The sequence below is a fragment of the Carettochelys insculpta genome, chromosome 16 (genome assembly GCF_033958435.1).
Source record: "Carettochelys insculpta isolate YL-2023 chromosome 16, ASM3395843v1, whole genome shotgun sequence".
Taxonomy (NCBI): Eukaryota; Metazoa; Chordata; order Testudines; family Carettochelyidae; genus Carettochelys; species Carettochelys insculpta.
The window spans coordinates 32689507-32708592 of record NC_134152.1 but is presented as its reverse complement, the minus strand read 5'-3'; the positions used below and the strand labels follow the sequence as shown (position 1 = coordinate 32708592).

Here is a 19086-nt window from a genome sequence, read left to right as displayed (position 1 = left end):
CTCACACAGCAGGGGTGGTGTGGGATGAGGACTTTTGCATCGCACAGCAGCAGCAGTAGCAGCAGCCCTGGATACTGAGGGACGAATGGTGCGCCGGGTGGCTGAAGCCGGCAGCTAAAGCAGGCTCCAGACGGGTCTAATGGCTAAGTATTGCTCATCACGCGCTGCCTGAGCTCCTGTGGGTGCCTACAGTGGTCCCCTAGAGCAGCACACACCAGTACAGCAGTTCACCCAGACGTGGGCAGGCAGGCGAAGCTGAAGGCCCAGAGACAACGGGTTGAGAGCATTCCCCTCCGGAACCTCAGCCCAAACAGCCCCGCACGGCCCGAGGTGGTGGCCGCAGAGGGGACCTTTCCACCACTGTCCACCCCAGCCTCTCCCCAGCAGGCCTGAGCCAGTCACCCCCCACCTGCCCTGCTCTCCCCCCCCCCCACCCCCCCGGCGCCCCGGGCTTGCAGCAGGGGGCCGAGGCTGCAAAGGAAAAACCAAACCAAAAAAGCAAAGCGTTGTTTCAAACATCAGGCCATTTTTTTTTTTCTCATGTCGAGCACATATATACAGACAGACACCATGAGGTCAGCTGAAGGCAACGTCTCAGATCAGATCAGAGTGAGATATGGAGGACTGGAAAGCTCTCATAGTCCGGCTGTTCCAGAGTAAGACAACATCGTCAGGAACCCTTTTACACTGTACCCGCCCCCTCCCGCCCCGCCCCACCCCTGTGCAGCTAAAGTAGTTCTGAAACATAGTCTGTGTTTGCCATGGGTTTTGTTATTTGCATCATCTGGAACCAGGTCAGAGAAGCCACCGCCCACACGCTGCCTTCATTCTCTGGTCAAGGGAGTCCCACTGCAGCAGGTATATCCAGAATCCACTTCCAGGACAGGTGCTGAAAGTGCTCCAGGCCGGGATTTACCTGGGGCCTTGTTCCAGGTGAAAGATGCTACTATCAGTGTCAGTTACAGGTCCTAAAGGGGAGAGGAGGAAAAACCTGGAACTGGATTTCTTTGCCCACTGGCTCCAGGGTAGAGTTCAGAGGGGGGAAGAGAAAAAACGTGGAACTGCTTTTATGTGCCCACCTGGAATGGCTCTGGATAGAGTTCCAAGCCAACTCTGGAACTGGAGCTCCGTGCCCGTCCGGAATGGCTGTGGGTAGAGCGAAGAGGGAGCAGAAGGGAAGAAGTGGAACCTGGAACTAGCTTCCCGCCCGGGCTGTATTCTGGCGCTCCCGGTCCCAGGTGCGCACTCTTGCAGGGGGAATGGATGCAGATGGGTCCGTTCTCCACTTTCATCCTTGCCGTTCCCTGTGGGAGCTTGTTGTTGGCAGCCACCCTTGAGACAAGCTCCAAGGCGCCTCTGGTGATCGGGGCCCGGCAGAGGGGTGACTTCCTTGCTGATGGATTACAACGGCTGCCTCTGCAAAAGAAGCCGAATGGATTAACGCACCAGCCGGGAAAGGGTTAACGCGCTGCTCTGGGGGCGGGGGGTGGGGGGTGGGGGGCAGCCCCTCCAAGGCAGAGTGAGAATGGAGGTGTCTTCTGGCCAGCTTGCCTGAATTCCAGTCCCAGCTGTGCCAGCAGGAGGGTGCCGCGAGGCAGCCAGAGGTGGCTGCTGCTGGACTCCCTGGGTTCACCCTGCGGCTGGCACTGCCCACCTGGGCTGGGCACAGGGCAAAAGTGCAGCACCCTCCCTCCAGCCCGCACTGGAGAAAAGCCACCACCGGGGGGCAGCAACATTCACCTCCGCGCAACCTGCCCTCTTCTGGCTGGTCCCTATGGGCTCAGTGCCAGGCTAGCCATCTGCTGGCTTGAGTCAGTCCTGCCTGCCACACCTCCCTTCCCCTTCCAGAGAAAGGGACACGTGCCCCTCCTGCTGGCTGTCCCTCACTGGGGCAGGGCTCCTCTTTGCCATGTGCCCTGTATCAGAGGAACAGCCCCGTGCTGCCTGACCCGCCAGCCTCAGCAATGCCCTCTGCTACTCCAGCTTAATATGCCGGCTGGCGCGAGCCCACTTGTCTACCGGCTGCTGTGCATTGCCTGGGGTCCACAGCACCTGGCTTCCCTGGGCACCAGCAGGGCACACAGCTATCAGCCTTTGCTTCCCCCTCATCTGCCAGCTGGCGATGACTTGTCTGGATAGGTCCCGAATGGACCAGACGGCTCCACCACCTCTCCCCAGCCAAACACGCAACTCCCAAACTGTGGGCATGTTCCCTCTCAGGCTCTGGGTCATGCAGCCTGGCGCTCCCCTCCGATTGCCTGCAGTAAGGTACGCAGGCTGCAGCCAGCGCAGGAGGGAGGCAGGAAGTGCTCTCAGCACCGATTAAATCATCAGGCCCTGCTCAGCACTGAGAAGGCAGTTCCTGAGGGAAGCCAAAGCCCTCCTCCTTGCCGTGTGGGGCGGTGGCGACTGGCAGCAGCCACAACGCTGCCCTCCCCACCTCTTCCCCTCCAGCCCTCTCACTTCAGCCACACTTTGTTCCCCGCCGGCCTGTGCCCGGCAGAACGCCGCAGGCGCAAAGGGCTCAGGGGGTGGAGAGGCAGATGCTGACTGTCGCTCTGGGAGCTGGAAGGCGATGGGGGGAGCAGGCATCGGTCTGGGACGAGAGATCGTGGTGGAGGCCGATGGAGTGCAGGGGATAAAGAGGCGCCTGCGGGAGCTGCGATGTGGGGCCAAGAGAGAACGGCGACGAGGCCAGCAAGGGCCCAGGCGGCCCGGCTGGGAGGGGGCAGAGGGTGCTGTGGAAGAGGGGATGGGCTCTTGAGGTGCAGCCCCAGCGAGCTCCCGTCCGCCAGGAGCAGGGGGACCACCACCACTGCCTGGGCTGAGGCAGGAGGCAAGGGCAGATGCCGGGTGTGGGGGAGAGGCCTCTGGACTCACCTTATGTTTGGGACATTTCAGAGAGAAGTTCTCCTCCGTTAATAAGCAACCTGCCAACAGAAAGCAGAACCCGACTTGAGAGTGTGCTGGCGAGGCAGCGTGTGTACCCCCCCCCGGACCCCGCCGTCAGCCACCTCCAGCCCCCCTTAACCCACCCAGCTGAGAGCTCTGAGCCCTGCAGGTGGAGCTGAGAAACCTTCTGCCTCCCCCTGCCGACTTCCCCTTTGTCACCGTCATTGTCCTGCAGCGGAGGCCTGAATGGGACTCACTTCAGCCTCCATAATGGCTCCTCCTCCATCAGCCAGAGGGGCCTGCCCCAGTTGCTGGGGAGTTGGGCTTGTGTCAGCCCAGGCAGGGGCTGTGCAAGGCCCCCACAGCTTGTCCACGCCCTGCAGCGCCCACAGGGCTCTGCCTCGTCCTGGACCAGGCTCTGCTCTGCCCAGGCTCCTCAGCTTCCCCCCGGTCCTGACACTGCCCTGAGTCCGGGGGTTGCCTGCCAGCCAGGCTTCGCTGCACTCCAAGAGGATGGGGTTTGTGTGGCCAAGCTTCTGCTAAAGGACTGAGACTTGCCACAGTCCTTGCCACAGATGCCTTCGGTGGGACCTGAGGGTGGCCATCCTGAGGGCAGTGTCGGCATGAGCTCTCTCTGCGCCTGCCCGTTCCCAGCCAGCCTCCTGCATGAGGGACCGGTGAGGGAGCTCACGCTAGCCGGGAAGAGCACTGGCTGTTCTTCCAGGACGCTCCTCTCCACGGGAAGTGGCCAGTGGATACCTGTGAGGCTGACACAGGACCACAAGCTGTGTCAGAGGCTGGGACAGCTCACAGCCTCCTTCAGCTCCCTGGAGACGCGGCCGAGGCGGGGAGAGATGGGGGGTGCAACCCCCGCGGAATGGGGAACGCTGCCTGGGGCTGCTTTGATTCCAAAGTGTCTTCCCACTGCCAGGCCCAAGCCGGTGAATCCAGTGGAGATCTATAGGGCTGACTGTCCCATCTACTGTCACTACTCACTGTGCAGTGGGGCACCCATCCCAGGGCAAACTGAGGACGGTGTGCGGCCCCCCAGGGAGCAGATGGCAGGGGTGGGATCAGATGCAGCCCCCTCAGCCCAGCACCCCACTCTGCTCTCTTCCTTTTCACCCTCACCCCGCAGCTCCTTCTTGCCTTTCTCACCCTGCCTGCCTGCATACAACCCACTTCTCCCAGGAGAGGGGCTGGGTGAGCTCTTCACAGCAAACGCAACTTGCTGCCTGCAACGAATCGGTGATACGGCACCGAACTCCACAGCACCACAATAGCCTTTTCTGCTTAAGTCACTCTGCAGGGACACAACCCACCCTGAAATGTGCACAACACAGAGTGAGGCTCCAGGCCCGGCTGTGGCAAACACCCTAACAGTGCCACATTGTGATTCCCCTCAAGACGGGCTCAGAGAACTTTGCCTGCCCCTCATAGACCCTCCCACCTCTCCGGCACCCGTGCATGGCAAACAGACACTCGGTGCTCATAATATCAGTTGCAGGGGTGTGCAGAGAATAACACCCCTGGTCCTGGCCTGTTGGAAAGGCTTTTCCCTCCTCTGGAGCCTCTCCGATACAGGAACTCGGGCACCATAAGCGAATGGGAGGAACCTTTGTACCCTGTTGCATGGGGGAAGCCAAGGCTCAGTGAGGCTGTGTGACAGGCCCAAGGACATGCAATGAATGGACAGAAGAGGCAGAAAGAGACTGCAGGAGACCCAACTCCCAGACCCCGACTTCTAATCACACCATGCCGCCCTGTGAAAGATCAAGAATATGACTTAATACACAGCACTAGGCCAGCTGTAGTGCCTGTGAAGCAGGACCTAGGCTTGGAGCAGGGTCAGGACTGGCGCATTGGCACACCTGGTGGGGGGACTCCAGCCTGGCGCAAGGGGCTGTGACGCGCCCTGGGCAGCACCTTCAAAGCCGGGTGCCACGCATGCACACCTCTCGCTGACACCCCCGAATCACATGGCAGGTTAACGCGCAGAAAGAAGCTCACGCTGGAGGCTAATACCCCGTTTTGTTAATGCTCCTCAGGCCCGGGACAGCGCCAGGTGTAGCCAAACTGTGGGGAGCAAGAAGCTGAGGTCCTCCAAGCCCTCTTGGCTTGGCCCACATCCTGCCGCTCCCCAGCGAGCCTTACCTGTGTCAATGGCACATGCATAATGATAGGTTTGGACGCATCCCTTCTGGCAGCAGCCCACGGTCGCACCTGCGTGTTGGCAACTAGCACATCTCTTTAAATCCACCAACCGGCCAGAAGGGAAAACAAGAGAGAGAGAAGCCGGTGAGGTCCAGCGAAGTAACTGATGGATACAGGAGCTAGCTATTCCCCCGGGCAGCCATGGGCCATGCTCTCAGCAGAGCAGGGAAAAGCCGCCAGCATCACATCCCCACCAGGTTCAGATTTATCTCATTTGTTCCTCAGCACGACCCACCTCTCCTGCCAGGCTTGGCTGAGCCCCAAAAGCTTCACCAAACTCATTCACTTCAGCATGATGGTGATGTGTGACACTGACTTCTGCTGGAATCTGGGGACAGAGCCTGCGTTCCGCATGCACACGGCTGGCCCCTGGGACGCAAGCCTGCCTCCTTCCTAGCGCCCCACAGGCTCCGAATTCGGTTCCAGTTACTTTTCCCCCGTAACCACTAACTGAGGAGCCTGTGAAATGGATGCAGCTTTAACCCGGTCCTCCCCATGGCCTGGGTTTTCTTAACCACCCCACTTCTGCTGTCACTGGAACCGTGGGCCACAGAACACCTGCAGCCAGGTGACCACTCAGGGGCTGTGACAACTGTTTATGTCCTAAGCGGTGAAGCACTAAAGGGCCCCATGGGGTTGGGCTGGGGCTAAGGCAGGGGAGAGCACCGAACAGCCTGCAGGCTGGACGTGGTTCCCACCGATAACCCTAGTGAGCCACCCGACGCTAACCCTGGCCAACTACACCCAGCCCATGCGACTCATTGCCTACCCCTGAGCTAATGCAACTCCACTGCCATGCGAGTCAGCTTCTCTTATTGCTGTGGGACAAAACACTGCTGGGGAACGCCCAGTGAACAGTCAAAATACTCTGTCCTTCCCCGTGCCTTCCCCTGAGGATCTCAAAGGGGTTCCCAAATATTTATTAACCCTCACAACCCCCTTGTGGGCTAGATAAGTACAGGCTGAACTCTAGTCCAGCACCCTCGGGATCCAACCAGTGCTGAAGCAGAGAAGTCGCTGGACCATAGAGGTCATAGAGTCATAGAACGCTAGGACTGGGAGGGACCTTGAGAGGCCATTGAGTCCAGCCCCCTGCCCTTGTGGCAGGACCAAGTACTATCTAGACCATCCCTGATAGACACTTATCTAACCTGTTCTTAAATATCTCCAGAGATGGAGATTCCACAACCTCCCTTGGCAATTTATTCCAGAGTTTGACCACCCTGACAGTTAGGAACCTTTTCCTAATGTCCAGCCTAAACCTCCCTTGCTGCAGTTTAAGCCCATTGCTTCTTGCTCTATCCTCAGAGGCCAAGAAGAACATGTTTTCTCCCTCCCTCTAGCACATTACCAACACTGTCACTGCTGACTGAGCTTTTAGAAGATGTTTAGGGGTAAATTACAGCTAAATAACAGCACAGAACACTGAGAGCCAGGACTGGTGGCTGTCAACAAATTTATGGGCCCATGGGAAACTTGGCCACACCCATGATAAGTGGACATCTGGCTAATTAAAATCATGCCGGGCCACAGATGTTGCCAGAGGAGGGAGGGTCAATCTGTATGGTTCTTTCCATTTTAGGGAGCACTGACACACGCAATGACAGTCAAAGCCACCCAGTGGGTCAGGGCAGAGTTGGGTCTCAATTCCCAGCTCTTCATATGTTCCTGTCTGCAGCTCGTCCTTCGCTGCATGCGAAACATGACGGATGCCAGGGGTGTGCTCTTTCTGCACCGTTCTGGGAACACCAACAGTCCCTTCAAAGGCCTGGTACAACTCAGAGTCTGTGTACAGTGCATGGCATTAAACTGAAGTGCCGGAGAAGCCCCAGCCAGGGATCTGCAGGTGGAAAGGTCAGAAGAAAGCAGGCCCCTTGCACTGTGCAACCTGCAGCGGCCCAGAGCGAAGGATGCAAGTGGAACTGAGCCTACGAGGCGAAGATGAAACCCCCAGAACTGGGAGGGGGGGAATTCACTCTGGTCAGTGCACCCTCCTGGCACTAATGGATCCCAACTCCTATCCCCACCACAGGGTTCTTTGCTTTAGCATCTCCTCGGATCACATCTGGTCACTCACGCCAGCCCTAGCGCAGGGTTCCACCAGCCAATCACTCGTTTTACAGCTGTGCTCGAGCACCGGATTGGCCGTTGGCCTCTTCCCTGTCCTGGGACTCAGCCAGATGAGGGACATCGTAGTAAAAGAGTGGTACTGGGAGGGGTGCGGGTGAAGGGGGGCTCAAGGGGAGGGATTGCTGAGCACTCTTGGCGGCTTCGGGCCAGTGTTCCCTGTTCATTGAACACTTGGGCGGCTGTCCAGGATAAGAGTCAGCCATCCACTGTGGATGGCGTGTTTTCATGCTGGTGATGCCCATCCGCACATGCCTTGGTGCACACAACAAAATTTATTCAGCCCACAGATGGAAAAAAATTAGAGGCAACCCTGGTTTGAGCTCAGGGCCGAGGCTGAATGGATGTTCCAAATCGTCCAACCCCGATTATTTCACAAAACAACTGCAATCACAGCAATGCCCTGCTGCAAAAACACAGCCAACTGCTTCATAACAAGCCGTTATCTGCACGCAGTGTGTGATGCTCCTCTGCTCTCGGAGGGCTGGATCCTCAGCTGTCACCAAACAGGGGAGCTGCATTGAAGCCAGCGGAGCTGTGCTGAGCTGCAGCAGCAGAAACAATGGCCCTGCTTGTGAACCATGTGCGAGGCTGGGGCCCGGCAGGGCTGCTCTCCTTTGCTTGGCAGGTTCTGAGGATGAGTTATTACCCGCTCTGGGGCTCTACCACTGAGCACAGTGCGTCAGACCCACAGAGGAAGATGCAGATGCGAGCTCTGCCTGGAGAAGCTAATAATCACCAGGCTTTCGAGCTCGTCTGTTCTGTCTGAGGAACAGCGTGGGTAGAGATGAGGAGACAGGCTAAGACACAGGGGTAAGTGGGCCAGAGAGCATAAATGGAGGAGGCTGAGGGACACCTTCCACTGCAAGAACAGCCAGTTGGGGCACGGCCATTGACAGCCCCAGTTCTTGGTGTTTCCAGGGACTTCTGCCCCATTGGTAAACCCGTGGCTTTGTAGATTTTTAGCAGAACAAGGGCCACTATGAGCTGAACCTTCTGAACAACCCGGCGCAGACCACATCACCCATCCAGTCTCGGTGAAAGGACTGCAAGCAATGGGGAATGTTCTCATTCTCTAGGTCAAGACTCCCTGTGGTTAATTACCCCTCCTGGTGAAGCTCATTTGCACTAGATCCTTTCAGCACAGGAAACGAAAGAGGTAGGAGAGAAGAAGAAGGGGCTCCTGGCCCCTTTACTTGGCCAGGTACTGTGGAATCTCACCAGGCAGGTTCTGTTTCTGAATTCCTTTACCCTTTCCACCCCGGTTCACAGCTAGCATTGCAACTCTGACGCACGCAGCGACTTGCTTCCGGTGGAGCTCGGTGCCCCTGCAGGTGATGGATTTTCCATGGTTTTATGGCAACCTGGAGGGTCACCCTCTCCCTTCCCCCAACAGAAAGTTTAATTTAAGTCCAAAATGGGCATCCTGGGTGGACCTTCAAAGGAACAGAAAACTCCCTGTATGTCAACGGGACTTGGGCAGATCTATCACCTAGGAGTCTTTGAGAATCTAGCCCCTTGCTTTCAGGTTCTGCTCCGGCCGGATGCATGGTGACAGCGTCCCCGCAGCCAGCCAACCTCCATCTATGCCAGCGCATCATTTTTAATTTCCTGGGAGCAACATTTCTTAAGACAATTGGCAGGTTTTCATTCTTGCTCCTTAGGCTTTTTATTAACGCACTGTTAAGCCTTGCTGTCTAACTGTGCCCCTGGCGCTGCTGCTTACAGTACGTGCAACAGCTCAGGAACCGCATGGGGCCAGGGCTGGACGGTAGGGGAAAATGCAGCTGGGATATGGAACAAACCTGGCGCACCCGTCCCTGTGACCCCAGGGCACACCAGGTACGGACCTAGAGCAGTGGCGGCTGAAAAGGGGAACACGGGGAAGTGCCAGTCAACAGCAGCAGGTGTTAAAAGATCACGAGCAGGACTCAAATCGAGATAAGCGTTGACTCTACCTGCCCGAAGTCAGACTCAGCTGGTGAATATTGAAATCCCCTTCTCTTCCACCCTCCTCTTCCAATTATTAACACCGAGCCAAGCTCAATACTGGGCCAAACCAGGCAGTGTTTACCCAGCCCCGGTTCTCACCGGAGTTGGCAGGATGTAGCCCCAAATGAATATTAAGGACACACGGCTGCTCATTAATTGGCGTTTCCGTTTCCAACAGCTTCCTGCTGGAGGGCCCTTGGCATTTGGCTGGCGAAAAGGGCCCCGGGGACTTTTCTAATTGCCCTATTTGAACGTCGGCTGGGTTCTATTGGGCTCGTTAGAGAACGGGCTGTATCTGGGACGAGCATCAAATGCCCAGATGAGGAACAAGCCCTGAGCCTCAACGCTGGGGAAAGCAGGTGAAAATGCTCTGACCTGCGAGGTACAGATGATCTCATGGCTGATGAGCCCCTGAGAAGGTCCTGCTGACTGTCCGCCTGTATCAGAGCACACACTCAATGGGCACCTATTAAAGGTCCTGGCAGCAGCGTACATCTGCCTGGACAGGTCAGAGAATTATAGACTCCTAGGGCTGAAAGGGACCTCAAGAGGTCATCAAGTCCAGCCCCCTGCCTAAAGCAGGATCAACCCCAACTAAATCATCCCAGCCAGGACTTTGTCAAGCTGGGACTTAAAAACCTCCAGGCATGGAGATTCCAACACCTCTGTGCCTGGCCATTGCGTTGCCGGTCTAGCTGCCCACCCGCAGAGTGGACGCGCTCTCAGCAGGAACGGTAGGAGAGGCTCTTTGGGAATCTGACACTAGGCTCCGTTGGCACTATCTTTTTGCACCTGCATTCAAACAGGGGCATCCAGCGCATGGGCATATCAAGGATGCCCTGCCTGGGCCGGGCACTAGCTATCCCAAGGGCTTGAGGGGATCACCTGCAATGCACCTTTTTCTCCAGCTGAGGGGGTTCCAGATGCCTGGGTTGGAAATCGGAGCCTGCCTCTCAGACAGCTCCACACATGCCGGAATTCCTTCCCTAGGACAGCCTCCTCCAGGGCTACACCTCCATCCCCGGCCAGCGACTGCACAGAATGTGGTCCGACTTGTTTGGAGACTACAATCCTCATATCTCACGACCAGGCTCCCCACCACCCACACACACACACCCTGTGCCCATCCCCACAATCCCAGCTGTGGGTTGGACCTGCCCCCCTCGGATCTGCGTGATCCTGGAGGTTTGCCACCGGGAGGCGGGCACGCTGGGCTGGTGAGCAGGCGGGTGGGTTCCAAGTGGCCCTTCAGCCCGATGGAGAGGCTCTTACCGCTTCAGCAGCCAGCTTTATGGCCTCCTGCAGCCCATACAGCTTCCCTGAAACCAGGTAAACCCCAGCGGTCCATATGGCACAGGCTTCGTGAACCCAGTGCTCCTGCGTCTCTCCCACCGGCTCCTGAGACGGGGACTCGGCTTTGCTGCACTCATGCCGTCTGGGCTTCTCGGCCACCTCCTCTCCCTCTGTCCTCTCATCGCAGCAGTAACAGCTTTGTAGTTTCCTAAACATCCCCCTGGAGCTCGACCGGAGAGAGCTCTGTTTGGCTGAGTCAGCGGCACTGTCCAGCCTTGGTGGCTTTCCACTGATCGTACTGGTGGCACAATTATTATCTGTCGTTTTGAGCGTTCTCTCCGCCAGCGAGGGTGCGGGAGCCTCTTCGCTTGGCCCCTCCGCTTTCAGCTTTTCTTTCAGCCTCGATTTCTTCTTCGGCAGGCAGTGCTCCGGGTAATACGGCCCGCAGAGGTCCCCCAGGTCTTTGTAATTGGCAGGGTTCCAGCAGAGGCAGCACACCAGACAGGCTGCGTTGATGGCCTTGGACACCACCGGGCCCAGGTGCATTGTGGACGATAACGGCAGCGCCGCCCTGGGCTGCTGCGAGGTCCCGCCGGGAAGCAGGGCCTGGGCTGAGGAGGAAGACTGATGCTCCTTATGGAGCCTGGCCTCCTCCGTGGCCGAGTTGATGACGGTGCAAGCTGTGGTGAAGTCGTCACGCTTCTCCACCCGCACGTACGGGGAGAAGGGCGGCGCTCGGCTGTCCGTCCGCAGCCTCTTGCACGAGACGTATTTGAGCCGGATTTCAGGCTCTGTGGGGTTAAGCAGAGGGGCCTGCTGCTGCTGCCGCCGCTTGGCCCTGCTTTTGCACCGAGAGGAGGCCACGTTCTTGGCCTTCCGCTTCCTTTGTCTCTTGGAGAGGCCGTTGTAGCTGGCATGGTTCGCTCGCTGCTTCTGCGCCCGGGGCTGGGAGGTTCTCCCCTCAGGGGGTTCGGTCTTGGCCAAGTCTTTGTCCTCAGTCTCTGGATTCTTCCCGTCCCTTTGTCCCTCATCCCCATTCCCCAGGGCATCCCCCGCGCTGGCCCTCTCTCGGGCAGCCAGGAGCAGAGCAGGGGCCAGATGCCCACGCCTGTCCAATGGGTTTTTGGCCACGCTGAGGGCTGCTGCTTTCCCCTTTCGGTTCCTCTTCTTGGGCAGCAGGCTGATGCTCTTTGCTGGCATGCTGCTGCTGTTGTGCTGCACTGTCTCAGGAGATGAATAGGCCTCACCCTTGCAACAGTCGGAGGACAGTTTCTTACTGTTCATTAGTTTTCCTTTTAAGGATCTGTTGTTCGAATTTCTGCATAATTGCTCTGCTACTGAAGCGGCAGGAGCCTTTTGTGCCAGGCCCTGGTTTAATGGCCCTGCTTCTTCCACCACTGGGGTTACACTTGCATTCTTTAAGGCCCGCTCCTTCTCCAAGCCTGCAGGGCTCAGAGGATTACTGTGCGCAGCAGCGACAGTGGTGGCAGTTTTGCAGGCAAACTTCTTTAAATTCGGCGAGGTGATCTTCTGCACAATGGCCTCTAGCTTGAGGCCTCGGCCTTTCCTCGGAGGCAGCACTTTTGTCTTCATGGCCCCCTGAAACGCGGCCCGGGAGGTGATTTTAATACAGACGCTGGGGGGGTCTTTTGATGGAGGGGGCTTCAAGGCCCCTTCAACGGAGCTCTTTGTGGGCAGTTGAGCTCGGGCCTTTTTGGTTGATGGCATCCTTTTAAAGAGACTGGGGGAGGCTTCAGGCTTCTCCTCTTTTGGGCTGGTGCTGCTGCTGCTCCTTAAAACCAAATTTCTTTTTTTGGTTGGGATCGGGGGCATGAAGGTGGACTTCCTCTTCAGCGAATGCAGCGGCCGCTCAGACATTTTGCTGCCCATTCCGGGCCCAGACTTGGGAAGTTTTATTCTTTTGCCAACTTTCCCGTCTTTGTGTGGGCCACCTGGGGGCAGGATTTTAAAGGTGGGGGGCAGATGGTTGTTTGAAAGGAGCTTCTTGGGTGTTTTACAGTTTTTGAGCCTGACCTCTGCCGCCCTCTTCTCCTTTCTCCTTTTGGTGTAGGAGACCTCCTGTGTCTTAGTCCGAGACCGCAGGATCATGGACCTCTGATCCTTCACCTCAGCATCTTGGGGATCTAGGCCTTTGGCTTTCTGGCCAATAAAGTCCTCGTTCTGCACCAAGTCTGGGACCAGGAGAGAAGTGGGATCACTGGGAGCTGGGATAACTTTTGGAGATGGTCTTCCGGTGCGTTTCCCGGCTTTGAACGCAACTCTCTGTTTCATGCCACAAACTGGTTTCTTCCCTAACTTTTCTTGATGGGCCAACACCTTGAGCCCTTCCAATGGGGCTGGTGTCCTGGGCTCACTCAAGGCAGTGAGTGAGCGTGTACACATTCGAGCCGGCAAGCCTTCTGCTGGAAACCTGGGAGTCTGACCATGGGCATTTTTGCTTGTTGCTTCCATCTGGCCATCTGCCCCTACACATGTGTTGGTCACCATGCCAGCCGCTGGGATGTCTTTGAACGGACTTGGTACCGGTTGGTTGGGCTCCTCTCCTTCTGACAACCTGGAATGGCACCTCTTGCTACGAAGATTCTTCGCCCTCGAGATTGACTCTGATTTTGCCAGTAAGTTTTCCGGCAGTGTTTGCTTCACTGTAAGCGATAGGGATGTTTTGGTCTCTATCTTCTCCTGGAGGACACCTTCCCCCACTGCTGTGTCCTCCTCAGGTTTTATATGAGGCAGGGAAGATTCAAACCAACTTTTTACCTTGGTTTCAGTACCGACTGCCGGGCCTAAGAGGATAACAGACTGTCCGGACAAACGAGAGGAAGGAGCTGGATTTTCTTTCTCCACCGTGCTTACAGTTTCTTCTGCTGATACTGGCACATCCTTGGAGGAGAGCACTGTAGCATTCTCAGGAGGTTTAGGTAGGGTTGGATCATACATCACAGACTTCTGTTCTGAACTAGCCAACTCACACAGAGATGAATATTCTTCTGGCTCCAAATCAGATTCCTTCAGATCCGGAGACGAGATCATTGGGATTTCGCTGAAGTCCCTCCCTGAGCAGCACTGCCTGTTGTCCTCCAGCCACCTCTCACTATCTGCTTTGGTGGCTTCATCATACGTCAAAGTCTCTTCCTCTTCCTCCCCCATCTGCTGCTGGCTGAAGTCCTCTGCCTGCTCATTCTTGGTTGGCTGTTCGCCATCACACATAGCTACGCAGCAGGCATTTTTTTTCTCTTCGCAAGACCCATCCAATTTGCTGTGGAACAAACCTTTGGAAAGATCTGACTGTAGACATGGCCCAAGCTCCTTCCACCTCAGGCATGATTCACTGATGCTTTCATCTGGCCAGTCAAAATGCTCCATGGTGTTTTCGGAACCCACTGAGTTGGCCGTGGTGTTTGAATAGCAGCTGTAGCTGGCGGCTTCAGAACTGGAAGTAGCAGCTGGGATGTTGGGTTTGGAACTATATGGCAGGGAACTGGTGACTTTAAGAGCATTCTTTGCTTCAGCAGTTGTAAACTCCACCTGGGGATTCTCATAAACCTCTTCGCTGAAATCCTTACTGTTTCCCCCGGAGGTTTTGTCTAATTTCAGGGGGTCGGTGATGGCGCCTGGGTCACCTTGGTTGGACCATGCACTCTTGACCATTGAGTCCAGACACGTTCTGTGATTTTCTAAATGGAAGGGGGATTTGGCTGGGTCCTTGTTTAAAGCCGGGGAGTTGGCCCAGGCCTTGTCAGACTTCTCATTGATAGCGTCTTGAAGTACGATGATTTCAGAAGCCAGTTCCTCCTGAGACAATGCACTGAGGAGCAGCCTTGGGCACTCCCTTTCATTGGTCATGTACTTGGTGAATGTTTCCAAGGGCAGGTTAGCATGAATGCTCTGGAAAGAATCATCAGACTTGGTGGACATGTCGTCTGGAGAAGTCACTGAGCAGGTAGAGACTGACTCAGGCTTGGCCTTGGAGTTGCTGTTGACTCTTGCTGGACTACGGTTTTGATTGCAATAAAGGAAATTCCTCTCTAGTTGATCTTCAGACCCGCTCATATAATCGGCATCCTGAGCTTCAGCATGTACCGACTGAGGGGTACTCAGAGGGTCTGAGAGGGGGGTCCCCACCTGCTCAGCAGAGTACGTGCTGCTCTCTGGACTGCAGTGTTGGCCTTTGAGCTGTTCAGGGGTCCTAGGAGGGTTTTTGATGCCTTTTTTCTGGGACACTGTTGATTTTGAGAGGAGCAGCTGCTGGACGGTGTTGGACATATTCTCAACTTGCGAGGTGAGCGCCGTTAGACTTTGCAAACTGAGATCGGAGAGGAGATTTTCAGGGATCTTCTCCTTCTGCAAGTTTTTGCAGTTCCCAGGCTGAGCCTCTGGACTCGTCCCATCGGTAGGAGAAGGATTCAACAAAGGCATGAAATGGCTGTGGTCAGTGATGCTGGCCGGGAAAGACCCTGCGCTGAGAGATTGCTGGCTGAATTGGAAGTTCTCCAGGTTTGGCATCAGTGGAGAGGGGGTAGAACTATAGGAGGGTGATCGCCCCACTGAACGAGCGGGAGAATGGCTGGAGCTAGGGCTAAATGTCTGGTAATATTGCTCTGGGGTCCTAACCGAAGCATCAGGCTGACAATAGGTCTGGCCTGGCTGGTTATAATGTTGGTACTTGGCTAGGTTTTGATAATGAAGGGTTTCCTGGGCATGATGCCTTCCTTGCAAGGGCTGAGTTGGCTGCTGCTGTGTTGGCTGCTGCTGCTGCTGCTGCTGCTGGTCATAGCTAATTCGGTTTGCCTGGTAGCTGTGCAGGTTCTGTACTCGCTGCCCGGACGCTAGGTTAGCCGTGCCTCCCAGAGGCCGCTCGTGCTGTTGGCTGGAGGGTGCGGTGCAGCTTTTATAGGAGTGAGCTGCCTGGCTCCCTCCCGGGACGGAGGAGTAGGTCGAAGAGGCTGGGAACTGGGACTGGGAGTGCTGGGTAAAATGGCCAGTCTGGGAAAAGGACATGGGTGAGGAGACGTCATTTTGGATCTTCTGCCTTGGGAGCTTGGGATACGTCAAGGCAGGCGGCTGCGGCGGCTGCTGCGGCAGATGCAGGGAATGAGTTCGGAAGGGAAGCTGAGCCGTTTGCTCATGGTACGGCCGGCTGCTGGCGGGAGCTGGGCTCTTTTTCATCAAGTTTTCCTCATACTTGGCCGCTCCTCCGCCTAAGGATTGCTGCTGAGCTCCCCAGGGCTGCAGGGTCTCCTCTCCGGAGTAGCGGGCTGGGTACGGGGTGTTCTCCTGGACGGCGTAATTTGAAAAGGCTGGCCGGCCTTGCAGCTGCTGGCTGGGCAACGGCTTATTTCCCCTGTGATATTTCTCCACAGCGCTGTTCTCGTACCCTTGGTAAGGCAGCTGCTGCTGACTGTAGTACTCCTTCGCCACGAGCCTCTGACGCTCACAGTTTGGTCCGGCCTGACTTTGATGCCTGTAATTCTCCAGGCGTGATGTATCTTGTGAAGTCTGCTGGTAGTTCTGTTGGTTGCCATGGAAACCACACCTTTCTCGAAAGGACTGCATGGCTCCGGCTTGTTATCTGTGAAGAGAGAGACGAGAGGATTCAAATGAACCGTTTTCTTTTACTGCGGGTTGGGGGCTCATTCGGTGGCTGGTTTGTTTGCGAGCCGGTGCGAGATTTGGGAGATTTGCGACTGTACTGCAGCTGTTGTTTTGCCCTGCAGGCTTCCCGACTGTGCGCTACAGTCAGAATCACCGCCCCCCCCCCCCCCCGCCCTGCAACCTTTAAAGGAAAAGGAAACAAAAACCCCAATGCCATCTCCTTTCCCCCTGCTCTCTCCCTCACCAGCTGCCCCCTCTGTTTCAGCAACACTGCACCAGTCCTGCCAGCCTCAGCATCTCTGCGGGCTGACATCTGCCAAGGACGGCAACCGACGCAGGTGGCGCCTGGATGGGGCTTGAATGGTGTTAGGTCGCGCTGTGTTTCACGCACCTGTTTTCCATCCCTCTCTGCCCCTCATCGGTGGGAAATCACTTGGCCAAATGACCCTCCCCCTTCTCTGTGCGCCCTCCCTGGGGATTTCAGGATCCTGTTATCCAGGTCCAATGCCTCTTTTTTTTTTTTTTAATTATTAATCATGACTGTTGTTATTATTTGACCTATCAGCAGTGAGGACAGACCCACAGGCTCTGCTATGGAAAGTCATTGCAACTTTCTGGGTCTGCTTCTCTGCCCCTCCCCACCCGCCAGTTATTTCTCCACCCAATAGCCTCCTTAATTGCTGTGATGCCATCTGCAGGCGGCTTTGAGGAGAGCAGCGAGGCACAGCCATGATAAAACCTCCTGCGTCCCTACCCCATAATTCCGTCAGGAACAGGCCAGCGCCTGCCTCACATCTATATAGCTAACTAGAGACCATGCACGGGGAGAGACGACGCACGCTAACCAAAGGGCCATAGGCATATTGGCATGGACAATAAGGGCCTAATCCTGCGAGGTGCTCAGGACCCAGGGGCACAGGGTGTTGCACATCAAAGGACCAGACCTCACTGGCGTCTCTCCTGGTGGCCCCTGACGAGGAGGGCCCCTCTGCACCCCAGAGTTTGCTGAAAAGTGACAGCAGGGCACGAAGCCCTCTTGGAGAGAGATACCGCTGCCTCTCCTCCCCCTCCCCGCCCCCCCCAAACCAGCCTGATGGCCTCCTTAGTGGCAGTCGCGGGGGCCAGGCCTCAGTAAATTCCCACACTGGAAATGACAGGATGGATTCAGGTGAGAGATTGATTCTGGTCACGCGAGTTGCCTTCTGATACCTTCCAGTGGGAGCTAATACCCGTGGTGGGATGTGACCAGACACGACCCTCGAAGCAGGTAAAGTCACAGCACAGCTCTTTCGGGTTCTCACCTGGGGTTTTAGCCCCCATCCCCGACCATCTACATGCCACCTGACCTGGGTTTGGAGGTGTTTTAAACTTGGGCTGCCTGACGCGACTAGGGGTAAGGTGAGAAGAGTGCAGGCTCTCTTTAACACATGCCCTCTGCATCAAGGGTGCATGCCAGAGCTGACAGTCCTCCAATGCCTTCCCACAATTCCCCTCAAAGGAGGAGACCAGCTCTCCCGTCACTAGCGGAAAGGGACTCAGAGCAACGAACTCTGGGATATACCTCAGGCACACGCTGCAGATGCAGGGCCATGGGAACGCTCACACCACCCAGGCTCGGCTACCCCCGGGGCTAATTACCTGAGCTAACGGCCATGGAGGTGTCCCCTACAAGGGGTGAGCAAGGGCTCATTCCGCAAGCTTGTCCCCAGAGGTGAAAGGAGGAGGAGATGCGTAAGTGAGGAGTCCTCCAGGAGAGTTAGAAGTGACGAACTGGGGAGGTGGAGGCAGGGAACTGACACCCCAGCACTCAACCACTTTCATGGAAAGTCGACATGCCCATTCTTGTTGATTTGCTGGCCCTAAATGCAACCACCACAAATGCTTGGGCAGCCCCCAGCCTGCATTGCCCACCAGAGGTAGCGACAGAAGGAGCCAGGGCCACTGTTAAGGCAAGCCCTGGTTCCTCTTCATCTCCCAGAACCAGTTAGTATCTCTCCCTCCCTTCTGTCCTCTCGCTCTGTTTCTTGAGGAAATGACTTTAACACAGGGAATGGACTCTCGCCCTAGTTCCCCACTTCGATTCCAGTGCTAGTTGGTGCATCTAACACATTATACCAGACGCCTGCAGAGAGAGCCAAGACGGAGCTGTGCATGGAGGCAGGATTTATTTTCTGCTTTTTGACCTGGGTCTCTCTCTCTCTCCAGGCAGATCAGAGCCCTCACCTGCTCCTTTCCTGAAAGATTTCAGGCTGTCTGTGACAACAAACCACCTCCACAGCACCTCCCCAGAAGCTGCAAACCTCACGCCCACACATACAAATGTGCCCGCCCCCACCCATGGGCAGGAGGACAGGCGAGCACGCCCAAACACGTGCATACATCCAGACTCACAATTTCACAAGCCCAGCTACAAATCCCCATTACAACTGCCCCTGCGTGGCAGGAGGTAACCCACAAAATAAGGCGAGCCCCCAGCTGTCCCCTTCTCCAGACCGAATGTAAAATCCCCATGCGCTGGGTAGCCCCGCTCAGGGAAACTTGCACCTCCCCTGGTTCTGTTGCACCGGGGCAGCCACCTCACAAAGCCGGAATGTGCAAAATTCGGTGTGGCTCTGAATGAGGCTGCTGGCACCTTTGTCTGGTGCATCGTGTCTATCTGTGCAAATTACATTTCTGCTTTTATTAGTCCCAGATTGCTCTCATTTCCTGCTGAGTGTCCTGTGGATATCATTAACATTTCAGTGCCTTTTTATTTATTTATTTAGCAAACCCCCGCCGCTGAAACACAGGACCAAAAAACGTTATTAAAAGCGACCAATAAAGGTGGCGTTGCTAATTTCCCCTCGACGCCCTCCCCGGCCCCAGTTCCCTTTATATTCCACTCCTCCTCTCCTTTAATGGCACGCTGGCTCCGCTTAATTGAGCTGCCCTTCTTACAGCTGGATTTCCCCATAC

The 19086-nt window shown here is 56.1% G+C and overlaps 1 protein-coding gene across 8 annotated transcripts in view; it reads right to left on the bottom strand.

The window, feature by feature from the left end:
• Nucleotides 1–475: 475 nt before the first annotated feature.
• Nucleotides 476–19086, bottom strand: part of RAI1 (retinoic acid induced 1) — a 153261-nt gene continuing 134650 nt past the window's right edge. For 6 of the 8 annotated variants that reach the window (XM_075010729.1, XM_075010730.1, XM_075010733.1 and 3 more), the window contains 4 exons: nucleotides 10498–16108; nucleotides 5047–5140; nucleotides 2881–2930; nucleotides 476–1416 (listed from right to left, as the gene is read on the bottom strand). In XM_075010729.1, coding sequence (XP_074866830.1) covers nucleotides 1402–1416; nucleotides 2881–2930; nucleotides 5047–5140; nucleotides 10498–16092 — 5754 coding nt within the window. In that variant the 5' untranslated portion in view covers nucleotides 16093–16108 and the 3' untranslated portion in view covers nucleotides 476–1401. Of the gene's footprint in view, nucleotides 1417–2880; nucleotides 2931–5046; nucleotides 5141–10497; nucleotides 16154–19086 lie in introns of those variants that run through there. The other 2 variants (XR_012647732.1, XM_075010732.1) reach the window with 2 other exon arrangements.